We start from the raw sequence: 19,999 nt of genomic DNA, 5'->3' as shown, positions 1-19,999 counted from the left end.
GTATCGTTTTTTGTTTTTTGTTTTTTTTTTTTTTTTTTTTTTTTTTTTTTTTTTTTTTCTTTCTTTTTTTTGGTTTTTTTTTTTTGTTTTGTGTTTGTTGTTGTTGGTTTTGTTTTTAACGGGGGTAGGGGATTTAACAAACTTTATTCATTCGATATAACTAAGTTGATTGTAGTCTGTACTTTTTTCCAATATGTTATAAATTATAATATGTAATAGGGATACTAGTAGCACAGAACAAAATATAGAGGGGGGGGGGGGTTATAACAATATTAATTCATTCAATATAATTGAGATTACTGTATTTTGTACTCTGTAATTGGTTTCAATATGTTATATATTACAATTTGTATGAATTAATATTATTTATTGAGTGAATACAATAAAGAATATTACAAAACAAAAAACAATGCAATCGCATGACCAGAACTCAAATTGTATCTTTAAGTGATGAATTTGCATGTGTAATATATAATAAATCGGTTATTCAATTTGTATAGTTTAAAAGTGGACCTCGTACCATAGCTAGACATTTAAGTGAACTGTCAACTTACTGTATACAATATTACAATGCACATGGCTGGCACATAATAAACAAAAGTACCCTAAATCAATTTTACGACGTGATTTGTGGTTTCATCATTTAAGAATCTAAGCACCGAATCCATTACCAGGAAACACGAGAAAATAATGATCTACAGTGCGTATAAAAAGTGGTGACTTCTTATCAAAAAATTATGGCCTGTGTAACCTTGTCTCATATTTAATGGCAAGAAGCAACTAATTTCCTGTCTAATGATACCAGGGCTCCAATTAATTTTTTGGCCACGGGAGCTCTTCTAAAAAGAAAAGAGCCCCCCGTGAGCCTTCTCACGGGGGCTTTTTTAGTACTGACGGGGGCTCTTTTTTAAATACAAATTTCCATTTATAATACTAAATTCTTTGCTACATGTATTTCATCATTATTATTTATTAAGTCTGCATTTTTCCTATTACAACTTTACAAGTTACATGCAGCTATAATGGTCAGATCTCCCCGACCCCTACTCAACGCAGCTATACCCACTGCTGACGTCCGCATTGCACTGCGAGTTTCCGTTGTTTGTTTCGGTAATACTCACAGAGATGTGGAGGTGGGAGATATATATTATATATTTTAAAACTCCACGGGGGCGATTTTTAATTTTGCAACCGCCCCCGTGAGCAATCTGACGGAGGCGATTATGTAGCTCACGGGAGTGAATCGCCCACCGCCCCCGTGTATTTTCAGCCTTGAATGAAACTCATAATTGTGCTGCCACGGATGACTGAGCAGCAGGCTTCTCAACAAATTGTCAAAATCTAGTTGTACCAAGTTTGAACTGGAAAAATTAATATGAATCAAAAACCATTATGTGTGTTTCATCCCATTCAAGAAAAATTTGCTCACTTATTTACCTTGACTATATCAGGCAGTTGAAAATAATGGGTATTAATATCAACTTCTACTTTACAAGCACTGCTTTTCAATAGGTTCCTCACATTCCACTTATTATCATATGAATTGAGTGTCATCGAGACGTGCTCATCATACTACATTATTATATATTTATATATAATTTCTATTTTAAATGTCTTTCTTTATTTTTGGTAAAACGTGGAATAAATAACCTTGGAACTTGAAACTTGAGAATTGAAAATTGAAACTTGAACCTTGAAACTTGAAACTTGAAACTTGAAACACAATGAAGTGCTTATTACAAGCAAAATCTCGATTTCACGATCTCGATTTCGCATCCTTTGTTTAAGGTAACCCTTCTCGTTCTTTTTTTACACGAACATGAAACTTGAAACTTGAAACTCAAGGAAATGCTTATTACAAGCATAATTTATGATATTCTCTTAGTTATGATGGTAACAATCTTGACTTTATTCGCATCCCTTGTTTAAGGTAACCCTTCTCATTGAGTGGTACAAAATTGATAAAATTAATTTGGGATGTTTTTATGAAAGTCTACTGTCTATTCTTTTTATACTTGTCATCAAATGTGTTATTTCTTGCCTTTTGGTCTAGTAACCTATGAGTTTTCTTTCACTATTCGAGATAAACACATCGTGCTCCTTACTCGTGTGAAATGGCGCAGCGGCTAGCGAGAAGAGAGATTTTAGATATCATGAGCCAAGAAGTTAGTTGGCTGTTCAAAAATAAATAAATGTTAGTTATCCCATTGATCAAAACAAGGGTCTGTGAAGGCCTAGATACATTGCATCATTTTTAACAATAAAGCACTGAAGCACAAGGCCTAAAGTTTAATAGGATTTAAGACCAAAGAAGCACATGCATATGACCTGATTCACATTCGTTGCATCAACCCGAATTAGGTACAGTGCGATTTTGACAACACTTATTAAAGTACACTTTTTTCTCATACGCACTGTATAATTATTGCATTTCCTCTTTAGCGGTGATAATTACTTAACACAAAACTAATGTCATCACAACGAAAGTTCGTTATCAAAAGTAAGACTTGATTTGCTCCATATGCTATTTTTTAAAGATCATTAATAATCTCAATATTTCCGCATATAGATCAAATATACATAATTATCTATTTCTTATTGCACATTCCCTCCTTATAGAGGTGATAATTACTTGACACAAAATTAATGTCATCACAACGAAAGTTCGTTATAAAAAATAAGACTTAGTTACCTCAAAATAGCATTTTGAAAGATCATTATTCATCTCAATATTTTCTGCATATAGATCAAATGTACATAATTATCCACTTTGTATTGCACATTCCCTCCGTATAGAGGTGATAATTACTTGACACAAAATTAATGTCATCGAAGTGAAAGTTCGTTATCAAAAGTAAGACTTGGTTAGTTCCAAATGCTAATATTGAAGACAATTAATCATCTAAATATTTTCTGGATATAGATCAAATATACATAACTATACATTTCTTACTGCACATTCCCTCCTTATAGAGGTGATAATTACTTGACACAAAATTAATGTTATCGAAGTGAAAGTTCGTTATCAAAAGTAAGACTTGGTTAGTTCCAAATGCTAATATTAGAGACAATTAATCATCTAAAGATTTTTTGCATACAGATAAAATAACCATTATTATTCATATCTGTTTGCATATTGACGATGTTCGTAAGAGGAATTTTGAAACTGATTTGAAATAAAATTTATACCCCTTAATGCGAAGTGGGGGGGGGGGGGGTAGGGACAGTTGCTTTCAATTAATTTCCGGACATGAGCTTATTATTGACGTGTTATTATTACTACTATTATTAGCATCATTATTCTTATTATTCTTATTCTTAGATTATCATTTTTATCGTTGGTATTATATTTGTTATTAGTATATTATTAGGGATTTTAAACTAGATCCCACCTCAGAAACAATATGACTCCTCCCCTCATTGTAAAACTTACTCTATGTGTTTGAAGAACGAATTGATGACAGCCAGGGTATGGAAACTACAAATGGACAAACAAATATTGTATACGATTGCTGTCAGTATTTTAAAATGTTTGATGAAACTTCAGGATGCATTTTAGTTTCATTAGATATCCTGGTTAATGCGAATTATAATTGTTGTCTTGTCACGAGATTTGACAGCGTCAGCGTTGAAGCTTTTGGTTTCGGTAATGTGCATTTTTGGCCTAAAGAAAATTTCCAGTCATGCACAAATTTGTCCTTGTACAACCCATGTACGAAACAAATATATTCCGTCATCAATAACTAAGATAATGAAAGTAAATGAAATGTTCTGTAAAGAGCAAATGAGAGGGGAGCTCGTAAGATGCATTGCAGAGTACCAATTTCTGTTTGATTGACAGTAAGGGGGCGGGGTGGAAGGGGGTGGTGGCGAGGGGTACACCGGCTTCCTCTAACAGTTAATACGCCATTGAATGCAGGCTGAAAATTTTACTTATACATTTGAGTATTATTAGTTATTTTTTTAGACAATATACACTGTTGCCACTAAAGTTGGATTTTTAAAAATAAACTATTTTCATGAAATGCTGTTGTCAATAAGGTTTACTCCTAATAGATATGGTTTGTATCTTCTCATGTATTGATCAAACTATATGACACTTGAGATTGATCAATGCAGTTCTTAGAACATATAAACTGTATCCATCGAGAATAAAAGTGACTCGGTAACATTATTGAAGGTTCTTGAACAAATTGCGTAATTTTGTATGAAATGTTACTCATTATATTCCTTTTACTGCCCTCTAACATGCAAAATATCCCCGATGTTTTATCATTAATAATGGTCTGTTTCCACTCAAATTTTCAGATTATCTTTGATTTTACATCTAGCATGTAAGTCATTACCTTAGCACCATCTTCTCTCATCTGAACAATGTTACCAAGTCCCTTTAAATCATATTTTTTCACAATCATTTCACGAAAAGAGGTGACAGTGCATCTTATGTATACCTTACAGTCCGTAGTCTTCATCGAGATACAAGGGGAGTCACTGTGCTTGGCCTCGGCACTGTATGGAGACATGATGGACATGGCGGACAGGATGACCGACTTCATGATGGACAGAAAGCAACAGGTAAGATGACGAACGTAAAAACTTCTAACAAAAGGGAACATAATGCAATTTTTCTGGCCTATATGTGTGCGCCAGCTATTAAAATGTGCTAATATAAATGAACACGATCTCAACTATACTTTCAAAAAGACAAAGCAAGGGCAATTTTAAAGGCATCGTTTAACAATGTTAAATCTGAGATGCATCGTCCTACGTGTTATCAGTGTCTGTGATAATTTTATGGTGTAATATTGAAGCCCTAAAAAAAATTAATCAGTGCACTTCAAAATTATCATGAAGTGCCTCAAAAAAGTAAAAAACTTTGGGTGACCGGTTTTACCATACTCATTTTCCCCAATAGACTGTAGTGTCTTAAAAACCGTTAGGAAAACGCAAAATTTAATTTCGAATTCCAGTCATAAATACCTTGATAATCAGACAGGCGATCGGCTTGTAAAAGTCATGAGATTCCTGACTGACCTAAAGGTTTATGTTAGATCTTAAATATGCATTTAGATCATACGCCTTATAAGGTATAACAACTCTATTTGTTGCAGAGTGTTTTCATGGAAGTACAATTTTAGGTTTAAACTCAACTTACCTTTTTAACAATAATCAGTTTCATTCATATATAATTACCTTTCAATACATGGTCGTTTCTTGTAAATTGCTTTTTAGCAACTGTTTGTTAAGTTTAAGATCAATTTACCATTTTAACAATAATCAGTTTCATTTATATACAATTACCTTTCAAAACATCGTCGTTTTTTGCTAGAGGATTTTTAACAACTCTATTTTAAGTTTAAGATCAATTTACTATTTCATATTATCAGTTTCATTTATATACAATTACCTTTCAAAACAGGGTCGTTTTTGCTAATTGCTTTAAACTATTTAAAAATAAAGTCAAAATGTTATCAAGACTAAGAGTGTAGTTTCGCATGCCCAGAAAAGATAAAAATTATGGTACAGGTATAATGTAAATTAATTTGTGACGATAACCATCATTTTATTACATATCTTCCCATTCCTTTTATAGACGATCGATATAGCAACCGCACGTACCAAGACCATAAGGTACGCGCGAAAAGGCGCCATCCCGGCCGGTTACGTCACCACCTCCAACGGACCAATCATACGCGGTCTCTGCGCAGGAGACGAATCTCAATGGACTGAGCAGACCACAATGGACGGTGGTCGGAAGCGGCGGTCGGTTTCGGGCGACATCCGAATTTGCATATTCGGGTTTTGTTTCAATATTTCATTTTAATGAAAATAGCTGCAACTGAGTGGTTTAAGTGATTTCTCTTGATTTTAATTAACATGAGTATTTAAAAAAAAAAAAAAACTTCCATCCCATAGCTGATGAAATAAAAAAAAATGCTTCTAAAGCTGAGTAAATTAAAGTTTCTTTTTTGTGCGTGTAACGCCACGTTACCACAACGCTCATAAACTGTCTCGACTCGGTCGCACACATTTTTAACTCGGTGGTTGCATTTTAAACTCAATAAATATTAGATTGTATATAGGTATATTAAGTGAACTCATTTGTATGCTTCTATCAATTGAAAATCCAAATCCAAGTCCCAATTGTTTGGAATTTTTTGGATAAATAATGATAAGTCCAGCTATAATTCAAACCATGGAAGTTTAAATTATCTCAAGGCCTTAACTGCTTAAAACAACGACCATGTTGTTTTCAGAATTATTTGATGCATACATTAGTTTGCTATATCTTGTCGTTGCACTGTATGATAATCTAGTCAGTGATTACAAAGTCATGTAATACAACGTAGAAAATATCTATCATTATATATTTATATGTCACATACTTTTAAAAAAATATCTACGAATATGACTCAGCATATTAAAACAATAATTGAAAAGGACAAAATCTTAAAAGCTTCCCCAGCATCGGGGCAAGTTGTTACAGTTTTTTGTTTTTTTAGCTCGTAATTTCTTTGATGTAGGCCTATTAAATAGGAATTAATATTTTTCTTCTTTCTATTCTGGTTTCAATAAAATTAATAGAAACATTAATATCAAGATCAAGAATTTAATGTATGAATGTTATCATTGTGTTTGAATGATATGCATCATGATGGAATTCTTTAACAGCTAGACTCGGACACAAGTTCAACGTCATCAGCGAACTTTTTTCAAGAAACGATGCCCATATCTCCCTATATGAGTGGAAAGGGAAAGAGTGAGTGAGAGAAGGAAGCATAGACGTATGAAGAGCTTGATTCCAAAATGAGCTATATCATGATTTATTTTGTTTGGTCTTAAAATGCTTATTTACTACATGGTAACACATCGCACTATATCACGTTATGAAATTTTATCTTGAAGTATAAAAAAGATAGCTACAAAACTATGTTTAATTCCAAAAGGAGCTAAATTCATTAAAAAAATATTTAAAATTCGGCACAAATATAATATACTTGGTAGATTTTAAAAAACCATATGTATGGTTTAACATATATAAAAGATGAACATATAATATTACTAAAGGGAAAGTGGTAGAATGAAAAACGGTGATTTACTAGCTCGGAAATACCCCCAAAATGGATGTATAGTACCTTTTGGTACCGAGCTCTTCTTATATTGATATGGATGGAGTGCGTGGTGATTATGAACAGGGATATAGAAAAAGAGGTAAGAAAGTGAAACTGGACGAGATGAATTGTTTTAAGTAAAAGATGGAGGAAATAGGAAAGATACACAAACGGACAAAGAGACATTATAATAGTTGCAAAAAAATGAAATAGATAACGAGAGAAGAAAGAGAGAGAGAGAGAGAGAGAGAGAATTGGGATGGAAGGAAAGAGAGAAAGAGAGAGAATGAGAGAGAAAGAGGGAGAGAGAGAGAGAGAGAGCGAGTGAGGGAGAGAGAGAGAGAGAGAGAGAGAGAGAGAGAGAGAGGAGGGGGATATATAGATAGAGGGACAGAGAGATAGATAGATAGACAGCCATATTTTATGTTTGGATTGAAATCAATAAAGTTTGAATTTGAATTTGAATTTATATATTTACAGTCAAACCTGTCTATAGCAATCGCCCAAGGGAAACACAAAACGTGGCCTTTGACGACAGGTGGTCTTTGTATACAGGCCCCTTTAGTACATGTTTCTATGAGAAACCAATCTCAAGGGAAACAAAAAATAGGGTCTTTGTAGACAGGAGGTCACTAGAGCAGATTTGACTGCATATAATATATAAAAGAAAGAGATTGGAAAGGGGGGGGGGGTGGGTTAAATACTCGCACATCTATTTTCGGACTACGATTACAACTTTAAATCAAAGTGCCCTAAAGAAAAAAAAGTGTTGAATAAAAACGCTTTTAGCTTTCGAGTCTATCGTAGAGGAGGTCAGTCTCCTTCAGTCGTATCGAAACACAGAACGGTTTGCCCTCTTCATTCCGATGTTTATTAATTTTAGATGTTCCTGGAAATTGACATGCAGAGACATGAATCGAGATGACAATCCCTCTGCTTTCGAATGCAACGTTTTAGATAGGTTTATGAACAATCAATTTATATGTGTTTATAGAGGGACGACCTTCAAAAAGATTAGTGCCTAAAACAGTCGTCACTGGACCTGCAGTTTCTTAAAGAGGAAAATCATTACCGAATTTTGTTCACCTATATCTATCCCTATATTTCCTGTGAGATAGCATTGTGTTAACGGTTGACAATCTCTATTTCTAAAAACATTCGTTCTGGGACCCGTTTCACGAAGCCTTTTTTTCAATGACAAATGGCAAAAATCAGTGACAATTCTGCTGATAACCAATTAGAAGCAAGGATTTCAGTAGCTTATATTCAAACAAAAACTGTCATTTGTCACTGATGACATGTTTTGTGAAACACCCCCCCCCCCAGGATCATTACCGATTTCTTTAAACCATCTCTCTCCTTTTGTTTCCTGTGCGATAGCATTGTTTTAACGGTTGGCAATCTCCTATTCTAAAAATATTAACCGTGCGGGGCTGGAGTCCTGTTTTGGGCTTGCTAATCAATATATATCAGGTCCTGTTTTAACCGCTAATCTAATAGTTAAACTTCCATAGAAGAAGTCGTATGAAAGGGGATCGGCATAGTATTAGAAAGGAGAATTTCTCTTCTCTTTGCATTCTCACTTTCCGTGGAGTAGGAATAACTGTAGGAATCTGATGCCATATTAGCTAACGACTTTTCACCAAGAATTGAGAGAAAATGGAGAAGACAATGGACTCAACATCGGTAATTCGTTTGCTCTTAAATATTTATGTTGTAATTGACATGGTAATTGTACTTGTATTTGCAATTGCAATTGTAATTAAACTGATTTTTTCTCGAACATACATATTCATGAGAATTAACATATAAATGTGACATTAACTAGTTTTCCGACACAGTATATGAAATTATAATGAATTGCGAAAACAAATAAAAGAGTGACAGATTAATGCATAATCAATATAAATTAGATAATCGTGATATAGGAGCGCTACAACGAGAGTAATTTCTTTCTCAAATTGATTAGGCCAAAATTCACGCCATCTCCTCGGTCGTGGTCGCCACCATCATGGCCATCGGAATGATCATCGCCGCCGTTATCTTAGCAGGTGGCGACTATGGTCGAGACCTGAACCGGTGCACGAGCACGAGCGGAGGGGGAGCCTTGAAAGCTATGGACAAAAACGTGGTGAGTATGTAGGGTTTTACTGTAATTATGGTCAATGGTCTTTCTGTCATTCTCTTGGAAACTTTATTTTTTCTTCAACAAATCGCGAGCACGAAATAACCATCATAAAACCCAGATGCATCAAGCTAGAAGTGACATAAGGCCCGTTCACACCTACAGAAAAAAGTGAGATTTACAATTCGATTTTTGCATCGCGATCCAAAGATCGTCCTCTTGCGTGTGTGGACAGAATAATTTCACCAATCTCCGCGATTCGCATCACGATCCAATTCGCACTGAGTCTTGCGAATGAGATTTTGACAATGCATTTTGATCATCCCGCTGGTATCTTTAGACGAGGTATTCGTTTTTCTTTACAATGTAATATGATTAAAGGTCAAACGTAAGGTAACTTTTTAATTAGAAGCTACCAAAGTTGGGTAATTTTGTGTTGATACGCTCTATTGTGTGTTTATACGCATACATGTTTCTTCAAAGTCAACATTTTTCGATAGAATTAAAACTATATATTTATCCATTTTTACAATTCAGTCTATTTCAACCAGTATTGCCTTGTTTGCAATGGAAATGATTGTATAAAACAGGTCTTGCCAAGTTCCTTCAACCGTTTGAACAAATATTATTTATGGTAGAAACTATGCATTAATTACCTTGATTAAAGTTTAATTGAATACGATTGTACCGCTTTCAGGTCATGAACGTAATGATGCTTGATGGGAAGACAGAGATAGGTATGCAGAGAGCACGATACGACTACGATGCTAACACGATCTTGGTCGAAACTCCTACGAACATGACCGGCTTTAGAGAAGCAACCGTCGCCATCGACTTCACAAGGGTAAGGGGGTATAATATGGGGGGGGGGGGGTTATTTGGAAAGGGTAACGAGAGATGTTTTGATTAATTTTTTTTTTTTTTTTTTTTTTTTGGGGGGGATGTTTGGGTAAAATATGGTAGTAATATGTCATTAGATGCTTGAATAAAAGAAATGTGCCTAAAACTGTGGAGGAGAAGAAGGAGAAGGAGAAGGGGGAGGGTGAGGGGAAAGAGGAGGGAAACGAAGGGGAGGGTTGGGAGGAAGAAGAAGGAAGAGGGAGGAAGGGGGAGGGTGAGGAGAACGAGGAGGGAAACGAAGGGGAAGGTTGGGAGGAAGAAGAAGGAAGAGGGAGGAAGGGTGGAGGGGGAACATGGTAGGGAAAAGGAGGAAGGAGAGTGTTGGATGAGAAGGAGGAGGAGGAGGAGGAGGAGTAAGACGGGGAGGAGACGATGAGAGGGCAAAGTGAGGAAAGGGTGAACTAGGTGGGAGGAAAGGATGGAGGAGAAGGAACAAGAGGAGGGGATGAAAAAGAGGGTTAGAGGAAGAGAAGGAGGAGAAGGAGGAGGAGGAGGAGGAGGAGGAGGAGGAGGAGGAGGAGTGGTTGAAGGAGAGGAGAAAGAGGTGAGGTGAAGGGGGAGGGAACCCTTATGTATTAGAAATATTGCAGTATTTTGTTGGGTTATTGGTCTGTTTCGCAGAAGAAAAGAAAGCAACTGGCAAGGCATTGAAATTCTGTAAAAAAAAATACCACTGGGCTGGACATGGAAACTAATTCGTAATTGTTCGAGGAGTGTCATACATCGATAGGAAGCATTGATAGCTCTACTAGATAACGTTACGTAACAGGATGTTTTAAGATGATAGGTCGGGCTAAAGGTAGGTTTAACTAACACGATCATCGTTCAGACGGTCACTACTCCGACCTTTACACCTACCTCGCCATGTTTACCCCAACTAGCTCTTAACACGACCTTTACCCCAGGGTAACTTGCCCAGGGTAACAAGACTATTGAAAGCTTATCCGAAGATTTGTCGCTAGGTAAGAATTACTTTTGGCACTTGACTCGAGATCTTCGTTCAAATGACACTTTCACTCTCAAAGAGTGCTTAAGGGCAAATTATGTTATTTGAATATAATGAAATTGACCTGCTATTTCTGTGAACATTAGTATCCATATCCTAATGCTCTTCAAGTTGTATCAAATTACGAGAAGCTCCAAGAGACGTGGCGAAGGAATTGAAAATATTTTTGATTTATACAAAAGTCTCTTTCAATCCTGTAGGAGCTATGTATAGTGTAATTCATGGAAAGAGGTTTACTTAAAAAAAAAAAAAATCTTGTTTGTAATCTCACATAAATTGATGAAGGATGATAAAAGAAAAAGAAGAAGAAAAGGAAAAAATGAAATCCTTCATTTTCGGACTCCTTTCATCGGTTCTCGTGATAGTTTGCTAATAAACTTTCCAACTCACTGTAGATTGATTAAACATCATAGCCCCGATCATATCGAAAATGACACCGAAATGGCTGTAATTTTATTAATATTATTTATTAATTAGAGATGTCGCGGTCTTTATCTGGACAAAAAATACGACAGGAAAAACGATGTGATCTGCAGTGATTATTTTACAGTTTACAGCATGGATACGTACGTAGGAAATGGCAGTCGAGTCCATGCGATACGTCACAGAACGGGTCGTGTACAAACACAATGACGACGTTCTGAACATTTTTAGAGCCTTGAAAGACGGAGGATTCAGAAAAAGAGTTACCCCCTCCCTTTCGTGAAATGTTTGCCGTTTTGTATTTTGCAGATAACGTTTTAAATGGCCTACTAACTGAAACTAATATGTAGTTTGAGGTTAATTCCCCTTTAATATCCAATATCCAATATCACCATTATCATTAATTAAGTCTGATCGGTAATTCTTTTACAGTCCATACTTTTCACTGACGTACACGGCCAGTCTCTTTGTTTGGCATCAGCACTGCATGGAGACATGATGGACATGGCGGATATGTTTACAAACTTCATGAGGGACGGAAAGCAACAGGTACGACATATTTTCATCTCTGTCAGTAGTGGATCTGAAGGGGGGGTGGTGTTCTCCCGTAAAAGTTAAGATAACCCATATATTTTTTTTTCTCGACACACTCCTATAAGAATGATTATGCATTATGAGTTTTTTTAATTTTAAATCGCAAATTAAAAAGAAAAAAATCGACTGTCTCAAATGTTAAAATCGCAATATTAATACAGTGCATTTATTTTCTTCTATTTTCTACTATCCATATAAGGCCATCGACATAGCAGCGGCGCGTATTAAGGAAATGAACTACGCCATTCAAGGGAAAATCTCCGCCGGTTACGTCACCAACTCTAACGGACCAATCATAAGCGCTCTGTGCACCGGAGATGCCTCCTATTGGACAGAACAGACTTCCGTGATGGGAGGTGGGCGGAGAAAGCGTGCCGTGACATTTGCAGGGACAATACGAATTTGCATATTCGGATTCTGTTTCGACATTGCGTTCGATTCAACAGATGATAATTAACGACTCAAATTGTTGAAAATAGAGTTTGATAAAGCAATAAAAAGGTCATCTTCGGTTTTGGTACGGAAACAGCGGTTTGATGGAAGATATCTGTACGCGACTTTGAATCGCTCATTACATCTGATTGTGCATATCATGTGTTGCTCAAAGGAAAACCTTCTGTTGATGCCTATTTTGTGGCTATTTCACATGTGGCAAACCAGCGACCTAAGACATCCTTGTCCTTCCAAAAAAAAAAAAAAAAAAAAAAAAAAATACAGAAAAAAGGAACAAACGAAAACATAAAATAAATTCACAAATTATTTTCTATTGAATAATTTCTTTGAAATTGTATTTCAGGTCTGTTAAAAGTAAACAACAAATACATAATCATTTTCAATCCACTTAAGATTAGAAGATCCAATAACACTTAACAGGTAAGGGTGGAAACTTTTGAGCCCCGGTTGACAGGGAAAGATTTGAAAGGGGAGCGATACTAGGGGAAGAGAGAGAGAGAGAAAAAAGGGAGAGAGAGAAAAAAAAAGGAGAGAGAGAGAGTCAGAGTGAGAGAGAGCGAGAAAGAAAAAAGGAGAGAGAGAGAGAGAGAGAAATTGAGGGAGAGAGAGAGAGTCAGAGTGAGAGAGAGAGAGTCAGAGAGAGAGAGAGGGGGAGGGACAGAGTCAGAGAGAGAAAGGGAGGGAGAGAGTCAGAGACAGAGGGAGAGAGAGCAAGAGAGAGGAAGGGAGAGAGAGAAAGAGAAAGAATATTGATGCAAGCTGACAGAAACACAGATATATGTAAAGCCGTGAAGAAAAATAAAACACCAAGTTAAAATTCAAACAGTATCCAACACAATTATCATGATTATAATAAATTGGTATTATAGTATTGTATATAAAATATTTATTTTGTAGGTTGTGTAAACAATACGTTTTTCAGAAGTTTGTAACACGCATAGTCAATCTTTGGTCAATCTTAAATGTTCGTCGAGATGTTGTGTGGGAGTGCGTGTGTGTTTGTAAGTGTGTGTGCGTGTGTACGTGGCACGAAAATGTTGTCATAGTCTACTATGTAACACCCGTTTATTCTATATCCTCTTTACTTATTTTCATAGTAATATACGTATTTGTGGAATAAATAGCAAATATATTTTGTCACAGGCCATCGTCACAGATAAATCCCCAAAGTAAATTTTGGTTTATAATTTGTATTTGAATACGATTAGAAAAGAATTAATTCGAAAAGTTATAATAATAATAAACATACATTTCTAAATATACTATTGTTAACATCTGTACACAAAACAAAACAAAGAAATAATTAGGCAAACAAAAAGTAGCGTTGAAAGAGGATGTCCAACTAGATAAAGCTATGATATTACCTATAAGAAAGAAGGAAACAAATTCTACAAATATTTGCCACTTCAGTTTTTACAATCTCGGCATCGTATTTACGAATAGCAATCGTATCAAACTTATGGTACTACATATTAGAAGTACAAACTACATGTATACATGTCTATGTGAGGCATTATTTTAATAACTAAAATAATACTGAATGATCTTTTTTGGATTAAAGCGGTTCGAGCCATTGAGGGGGCACTTGCATTATGAGGGGGAGGGGGGGGGGGGATACCGATCTTACATGTGGATGCAATACAAAATTACCTATGATTGCTGTAAGTAATTGCAAAATCTTGCTTCAATTCTTGTATCAATGCAATTAGAAGACGCACTGTGTTGATGTTTACTTTATTAAAATTAAATAAGAGCCCGGACAATATTTAGCCCTAAAACATGTTCTGAAAGGAATTTGATAAACCATTAGAAAATGTTGTAGCGTTTACATTATAATTGACTTCGTGATCATTGATCTCGGTACAACTGGACGGTGACGGTGATGGTGTCGATGACAAAGTGAGGTTCGACGAATGGCAAAGTCGCATTCAGAAGTCAATTACTGGAGGAGTGTGGGGTATTCTTAGGTAGCCCCCGCTCAAGGTAGACACGCTTTAATATGTACTGACTTATTCTCCAGAGGGGGCGTCCGCCTGCATAATCCTCTGTTGGATACGCCAAAGATTGGGGTGCCCCCCTTTTTTTTTACTCCCCATCCATGGGGACGGCTCCTTCCAACCACTGTGAAACTGTCTTTGCGTAATTCTCTATCCATGCAATATTTGTTTGTATCTTTTTTATCGCCTTCGCGTATTTACTCTTCGCTGATCCAAAGTCCTTGTCTTCGCCGAATGCAAGAAGCTAAAAGAAAAAGAGAAAAAGATAATTAGTTGTATTCTTAGTTTTCCTTCGGTTCTGATGTTATTTTCGTTTCAATAGTCAAAACTTTCTTATTAGTGTTCCGATTTCCCTCAAACTCTTTCTGGCCTTCATCTTCCATTGAAAACAAGTTATTCTAGGACTGCACCTCTTCTTTATGTAAGATCAAATTTTACCCATACCTCTTATAACCAAGTTGCTAATATGTTTGATGTTTTTTTAAATACTTTTCCATACTTGTTCATGCATTTTATGGAAAAAGTACACCTTTCACTAAAACTTTGTCTAATTTTCTGGTCCAAGTTAACCTTGGGTATATTAGAATATTATACATACATCTTGAAGTTCAAGCGGTGTGTTGAAGTTTGCCGTAACATCGGAAATCATGTTCTGTAGACCCGTGTTCTTAGAAAGTTCGTCGCCGCCGTAACTGTATTTGTAGTTAAAATGAGAAGAAGAAGGAATAGAAGAAAAACCGCGATAGCCAAGAATTTCGAGAATTGAAATTAAATACGATTGCAATAATGTTTTTCCCATATAATTCTGCTTGGAATGAACACTATAGCAACGCTTCCAAGAAATCAACCTAAAGGCACTTTTTTCTTCAAATATCTCATTCTTCATTTCATAGAAGTCACGCTTTTTTTTCTTTTTTTGGTATTTTGGTATTTTGGTATTGTATTGTTTTTTTAAAAAAATAATTAGTTTATTTATTAATTTATTAATTATTTTATTTATTAATTTATTAATTAATTTATTATTATTATTATCATTATTATTTTATTTTTGTTTGGTGGGGGGGGGGGGGGGCAACAATGTTCCCCTTACACGTCGTAAGACCGATTCCCTCCCAGTCTGCAGTCCCTTCCTAGTAAGCAAAATAAAATGCAGAAAAAACAACAAAACAAAAAACAAAGAAAAGTGATCATACTATTCCTTCAGGTTGTCCCACTCATTCCGTACAAAATTCCAAGCGAGTGCCCGACCTACGGCGTTCTGAGACACGTACTTGATGATGACAGACGAATCTCGCTTTGCTAGGTGTGTTGTATTGAGAGAGTAATACAGAAATCTGTAGAAATACCAGACACAACGTGAAACTCAAATTGGCAATGGTTCGACTGGTTATTAAATGCATAGATGATAATGTTAATATTTGTGCTTATATATCGCTAAATACGTCGGGAATGTCAACTAGGCGATGTGGCGTGCGCCTGTAATCCAGCTAAAAGTGGAAGTTACAAACTGATTCAGCAGAGGACGCAGGTTCGAAACTGAGTCACGTCTTTCGGATGGTGACGTTTAAAGGTCGGTCCCCAGACGTAAAGAATCATATCTGATTGATACACGTCTGCAAAAATCGAATAAAGCACACAATGTATGCACGTTCTCCACTCCCTGGGGAACATTCAAACAAGAGCTACTAGGCTCCAATTGCTAAGCATACCACATTGGCTTTCGCATCCATGTACATGCTTATCGTGGCTTGTTTAGTCTAACAACTTTGATCCCTTTCTTGTCATAGTAGTACACAATCCTGTATGTGTTGAGGTTTGGGTCATATAATTATATAGAAAGGGACAAGAACGGCTTTGAAGAATTTATGACAGAATGATTGTGGATGTCAACCGCTTGAAGAAAAAAATACACGATCGATATTATTCTTCAAAGAACTAAGAACTATCAATAATGTAAGAATCGAAAGAGATTATTTTATCTTTACTCTTAAAATGTATAAAGTACACAAATGATGGCATTTACGGAATCAAATATTTTGTCTCATATTATATTAATAGTTTTCTCTTTCACTTTTAGTTTGCCTTTTCTCATTCTTTTTCTCTCACTCCATCCCTGTCTCTTTCCTTTCTTCGAAATTCACTTATACTCATCTCTCTTCCTTCATTCTTCTTATATTATAATGTTTAAATTTTACCCATTTCATATTTTTAGCTTGTAATATTACACTGTTTGCACGTTTTCTCACAACAATACTTGTATGTTGTTTTCTTTCCCGATTGTTAGCATAACCGGGTCTCTTTGTATTTGTATTGTATTTGAATGGGTTACTTTGTATAAATTTAGGACCGGTATGTATGATTCTTGTTATTCTGATTAACTGAATTTTAAGGAAATATTTGTAATAATGATAACAAAATAATAACCTGTTGAGTATCCAGGGTCTTTTGGAGCAGGAAAGTGCTTTGAGCCAAATCGAATGCTTGGTTTTATCCTCGGTAAACTTCTTCCAGCCGAAGTTCCACTCTTTCTGCCCTCCTTCTTGGATTCCATAGCAATAAACCGTCTTCTTAAGGTTAGGAGTTATGCTGCAGACAGGCATGAGTGACAGAGGTTTTAAATGGCAATGGAATAATGTTTTCTCCTTAAAATTGGCAACATTATAACTAATACATACATAAAGATACATTTATCTTGGATTCCATAGCATATACCGTCTTCTCTAATTGGGGATTTATGATTTGGACAGGCATGATTGACAGAGGTTTTAAATGGCAATGGAATAATGTTTTCTCCTTAAAATCGGCAACATTAATATCTAATCTTGGATTCCACAGCAATACACCGTATTTTTAAGATTAGGAGTTATGCTTTGGGTAAGCATGGGTGACAGATGTGTTTGTTTGGACAAAGGAAATACAATATTCTTTTTCAAACCTGTAACCTTGATATTTCATATATAAATACCATGGACGCCTTAGCATTATACCGATTTCTTCAAGCTAGTGTACGTAATGCTATTGGTAGGAAGAAGAAAGCATGTACAATGTCCACATCAACATAGTGCTAAAGCAAGAAGCACCCCTTAGCTAATGATAATCAATTAGAGTAACCATCTTACTTCTTATTTTCGAGTAGAACATTTAGAAATAAAGACTGACCATCTAAAAAGAGCAAGTTGAGAACAGTCCTAAAGTGGGGATGGAAGGGGCCACTTTCAACAAGCCTTTCTGTGCATTAAACGATCCTGCCAGTATCAATCATTATGACGATTTGTCAAGGATATGTTTTCATTGTGTCTTTAAAGTGGAAACTATTGATTTGCTTTTCAGCGAAAATCAATGATTGTACTTACGGATTGATATCATAATCTGCTCTATCCTCGGTGTTATTAACATCATTCTCCATATACTGGCGGTAGAGGGCGGACGCTTTGTCAAGACAATCTTGGTTGCTATATTTACATGATGTTTCAATGTTGTTGATCCTATTTAATCTGTTTTAATGAATCAAATATTGAGTAGTACATTAGACTAACAATCTACAAGAGGGGGCTGATGAGCGTCAATAGACGGGCGATGGGGGCAATGCAAAATTCATAACGCTTTTTGCTGAATTAAAAAGAGTTAAATTAAAAAAAAAAAGCATTAAAGCTGTTTAAATTAATTGATAATCTGGCAACCAGTTCCACTGTCGGCAAATTAAAATTATGACTGAGAATCTTCTCCCCCCTTTTTTTGTTGTTGGGGGGGGGGGGGGGGCTGATTGGAATTTCTAGGCCATGTTGTCGGCACATTTGATCCGATCTCTTAAATGAGAATTTATACAGCGACACCCCTGCTTCATGAAGGCAATATACAAAAGGCAGAATATGTAGGCAGGTTTAGCGGTATTCTGTCAGCGGTCCATTCAGTTATTTGCCTACAAAACTGACTTCGACAGACCCCGGTTCGTTTTTTTTTTGGGGGGGGGGGAGGGGGATGGTGACGTTAAACGGTTAACAAAGTTTAATTTCAAAAGAATGTACATGTCTGTAAAACTATGTTTTGTACCCTAGTGTGAATATAGTCAGGCGGGAGGAAGACGATGGAAGGGGGAGGGGCGCATAGGGGCGCAGAGGGGCGCAGAGGGGCACGTGTTTATGTGTGGTTTTTTGCCCGTTGGACACTCACTGTTCAAGATGCGGGTCTGTTTCCGGGTCGTCGTCCCATCCGACTGCATTGTACAATGTCTGGACCTGTTGTTGCATATAGCTCTAGCAATAAACAGGAGGAAAGAACAAATGAAATAATATCATATCGAAACAAATAGATTGAAATAGAATCAATCTTTTAGGATTGTTTTCATTATACAAGTACATACAAAACCAAAGAAAAACAAAAACATGATAAATCTTTAATTGGCCAGGGAAGCGAAAATATGTAGTTTCAGAGCATCAACCGATTTTACAACTTAAGCCCCGTTGGTTCCTTCCCCGACACAGCATTAATGTATTTTGGTAACGAATTAATCTACATTTACCACTCCATGTCCAGAAGAGAAATGGCGACCTGGTAGGATGACGAAAGCCTTTGTGATAGCAATTGCAATATGCCATCAAGGTGACCACATGGTAGGAATACTCCCCGGGAGAGTCGGAGATGGTGCACAGTGTGCGTGGATGAATCCGATGCCCGGGGTAAAGATTATTACGTGTAAAGCACTTAAAGACAGTATTAAGCGCTATTTAAATCCAGATTCATTATTATTATTATTTTCATTTGTATTGCTTTTATTATCACTATTCTTATTATTATCATTATTATTACCAGATTTATTATCATCAATATTGTTATCATTTAGATTTGTTTGTATTATCACTGGTATGATTATTATTAGCATTATTATTAATATCATCATTGTTATCATTATTATCATCATCATTACCATTATATTGATGCTTACCTCTAAATGCCCGTAACCAGAATACGTCCCGAACATATCTCTGATGTGGGACAAAAACCCAAGGACCGCCTTCCATGGTACATAGTCCAGTTCATTCACCATGTAGAGGGTCAGATCAAAGGCTAGGGGGTAATCAAGTCGCCCAACATTAGCCAGAGTGAATGCATCGTTGATGAGCTGAGCGCGAGACTCTACTGGCAACACCTAGGACAAAATTGTAACTATCATTATGCGTATCCGGACACCTACCCCCTGGACATGCACCCCCGGATAACCACCCCAAGTCAACTACCCCCTAGGACAATTACCTTCTAGGGAAACCACCCTTTAGGACGGCTACCTACGAGTACAACTACGCATGGACAACTACCACCAGGACAACTACCCCCGGACAACTACCCCCAGACAAACAACCCATTGATAGTTGTCCGGGGGTAGTTGTCCTAG

At 36.2% G+C, this 19,999-nt stretch overlaps 3 protein-coding genes across 3 annotated transcripts in view; 2 read left to right on the top strand and 1 right to left on the bottom strand.

The window, feature by feature from the left end:
• Nucleotides 1-5,902, top strand: part of LOC115918688 — a 14,772-nt gene extending 8,870 nt beyond the window's left edge. The window contains exons 4-5 of the mRNA XM_030987038.1: nt 4,459-4,575; nt 5,594-5,902. Of these exons, the coding sequence (XP_030842898.1) occupies nt 4,459-4,575; nt 5,594-5,824 (348 nt within the window). The 3' untranslated portion in view covers nt 5,825-5,902. The remainder of the gene's footprint in view (nt 1-4,458; nt 4,576-5,593) is intronic.
• A 2,654-nt stretch (nt 5,903-8,556) lies between these two features.
• On the top strand, nt 8,557-12,870 carry LOC100893680. Its single transcript, XM_003724587.3, has 5 exons — nt 8,557-8,798; nt 9,082-9,243; nt 9,935-10,081; nt 11,999-12,115; nt 12,360-12,870. Exons 1-5 carry the CDS (start codon nt 8,772-8,774, stop codon nt 12,615-12,617), a joined length of 711 nt encoding a protein of 236 aa, XP_003724635.2. The 5' UTR covers nt 8,557-8,771; the 3' UTR covers nt 12,618-12,870.
• Nucleotides 12,871-13,313: 443 nt separating this feature from the next.
• LOC755235 (aminopeptidase N) lies at nt 13,314-19,815 on the bottom strand. The gene is made up of 7 exons (XM_030987037.1): nt 19,553-19,815; nt 18,781-18,863; nt 17,964-18,104; nt 17,035-17,196; nt 15,804-15,944; nt 15,209-15,302; nt 13,314-14,854 (listed from the first exon to the last, which is right to left on the bottom strand). Exons 1-7 carry the CDS (start codon nt 19,652-19,654, stop codon nt 14,699-14,701), a joined length of 879 nt encoding a protein of 292 aa, XP_030842897.1. The 5' UTR covers nt 19,655-19,815; the 3' UTR covers nt 13,314-14,698.
• Nucleotides 19,816-19,999: the final 184 nt, after the last annotated feature.

The sequence above is a fragment of the Strongylocentrotus purpuratus genome, unplaced genomic scaffold (genome assembly GCF_000002235.5).
Source record: "Strongylocentrotus purpuratus isolate Spur 01 unplaced genomic scaffold, Spur_5.0 spur5_scaffold_16, whole genome shotgun sequence".
Classification (NCBI taxonomy): Eukaryota; Metazoa; Echinodermata; class Echinoidea; order Camarodonta; family Strongylocentrotidae; genus Strongylocentrotus; species Strongylocentrotus purpuratus.
Note: the sequence above shows the minus strand (reverse complement) of the source record. Positions and strands in the feature narration are given on the sequence as shown.

Coding starts and splice junctions, on each gene's coding strand:
- LOC100893680 (XM_003724587.3), top strand. CDS start 8,772: ATGGAGAAGACAATGGACTCAACATCG. Junction 8,799..9,081: donor AGACAATGGACTCAACATCG/GTAATTCGTTTG, acceptor CAAATTGATTAG/GCCAAAATTCACGCCATCTC. Junction 12,116..12,359: donor TGAGGGACGGAAAGCAACAG/GTACGACATATT, acceptor TATCCATATAAG/GCCATCGACATAGCAGCGGC.
- LOC755235 (XM_030987037.1), bottom strand. CDS start 19,654: ATGGTGAATGAACTGGACTATGTACCATGGAAGGCGGTCCTTGGGTTT. Junction 18,105..18,780: donor ACAGACCCGCATCTTGAACA/GTGAGTGTCCAA, acceptor TCATTAAAACAG/ATTAAATAGGATCAACAACA. Junction 17,197..17,963: donor GCAGATTATGATATCAATCC/GTAAGTACAATC, acceptor GCCTGTCTGCAG/CATAACTCCTAACCTTAAGA.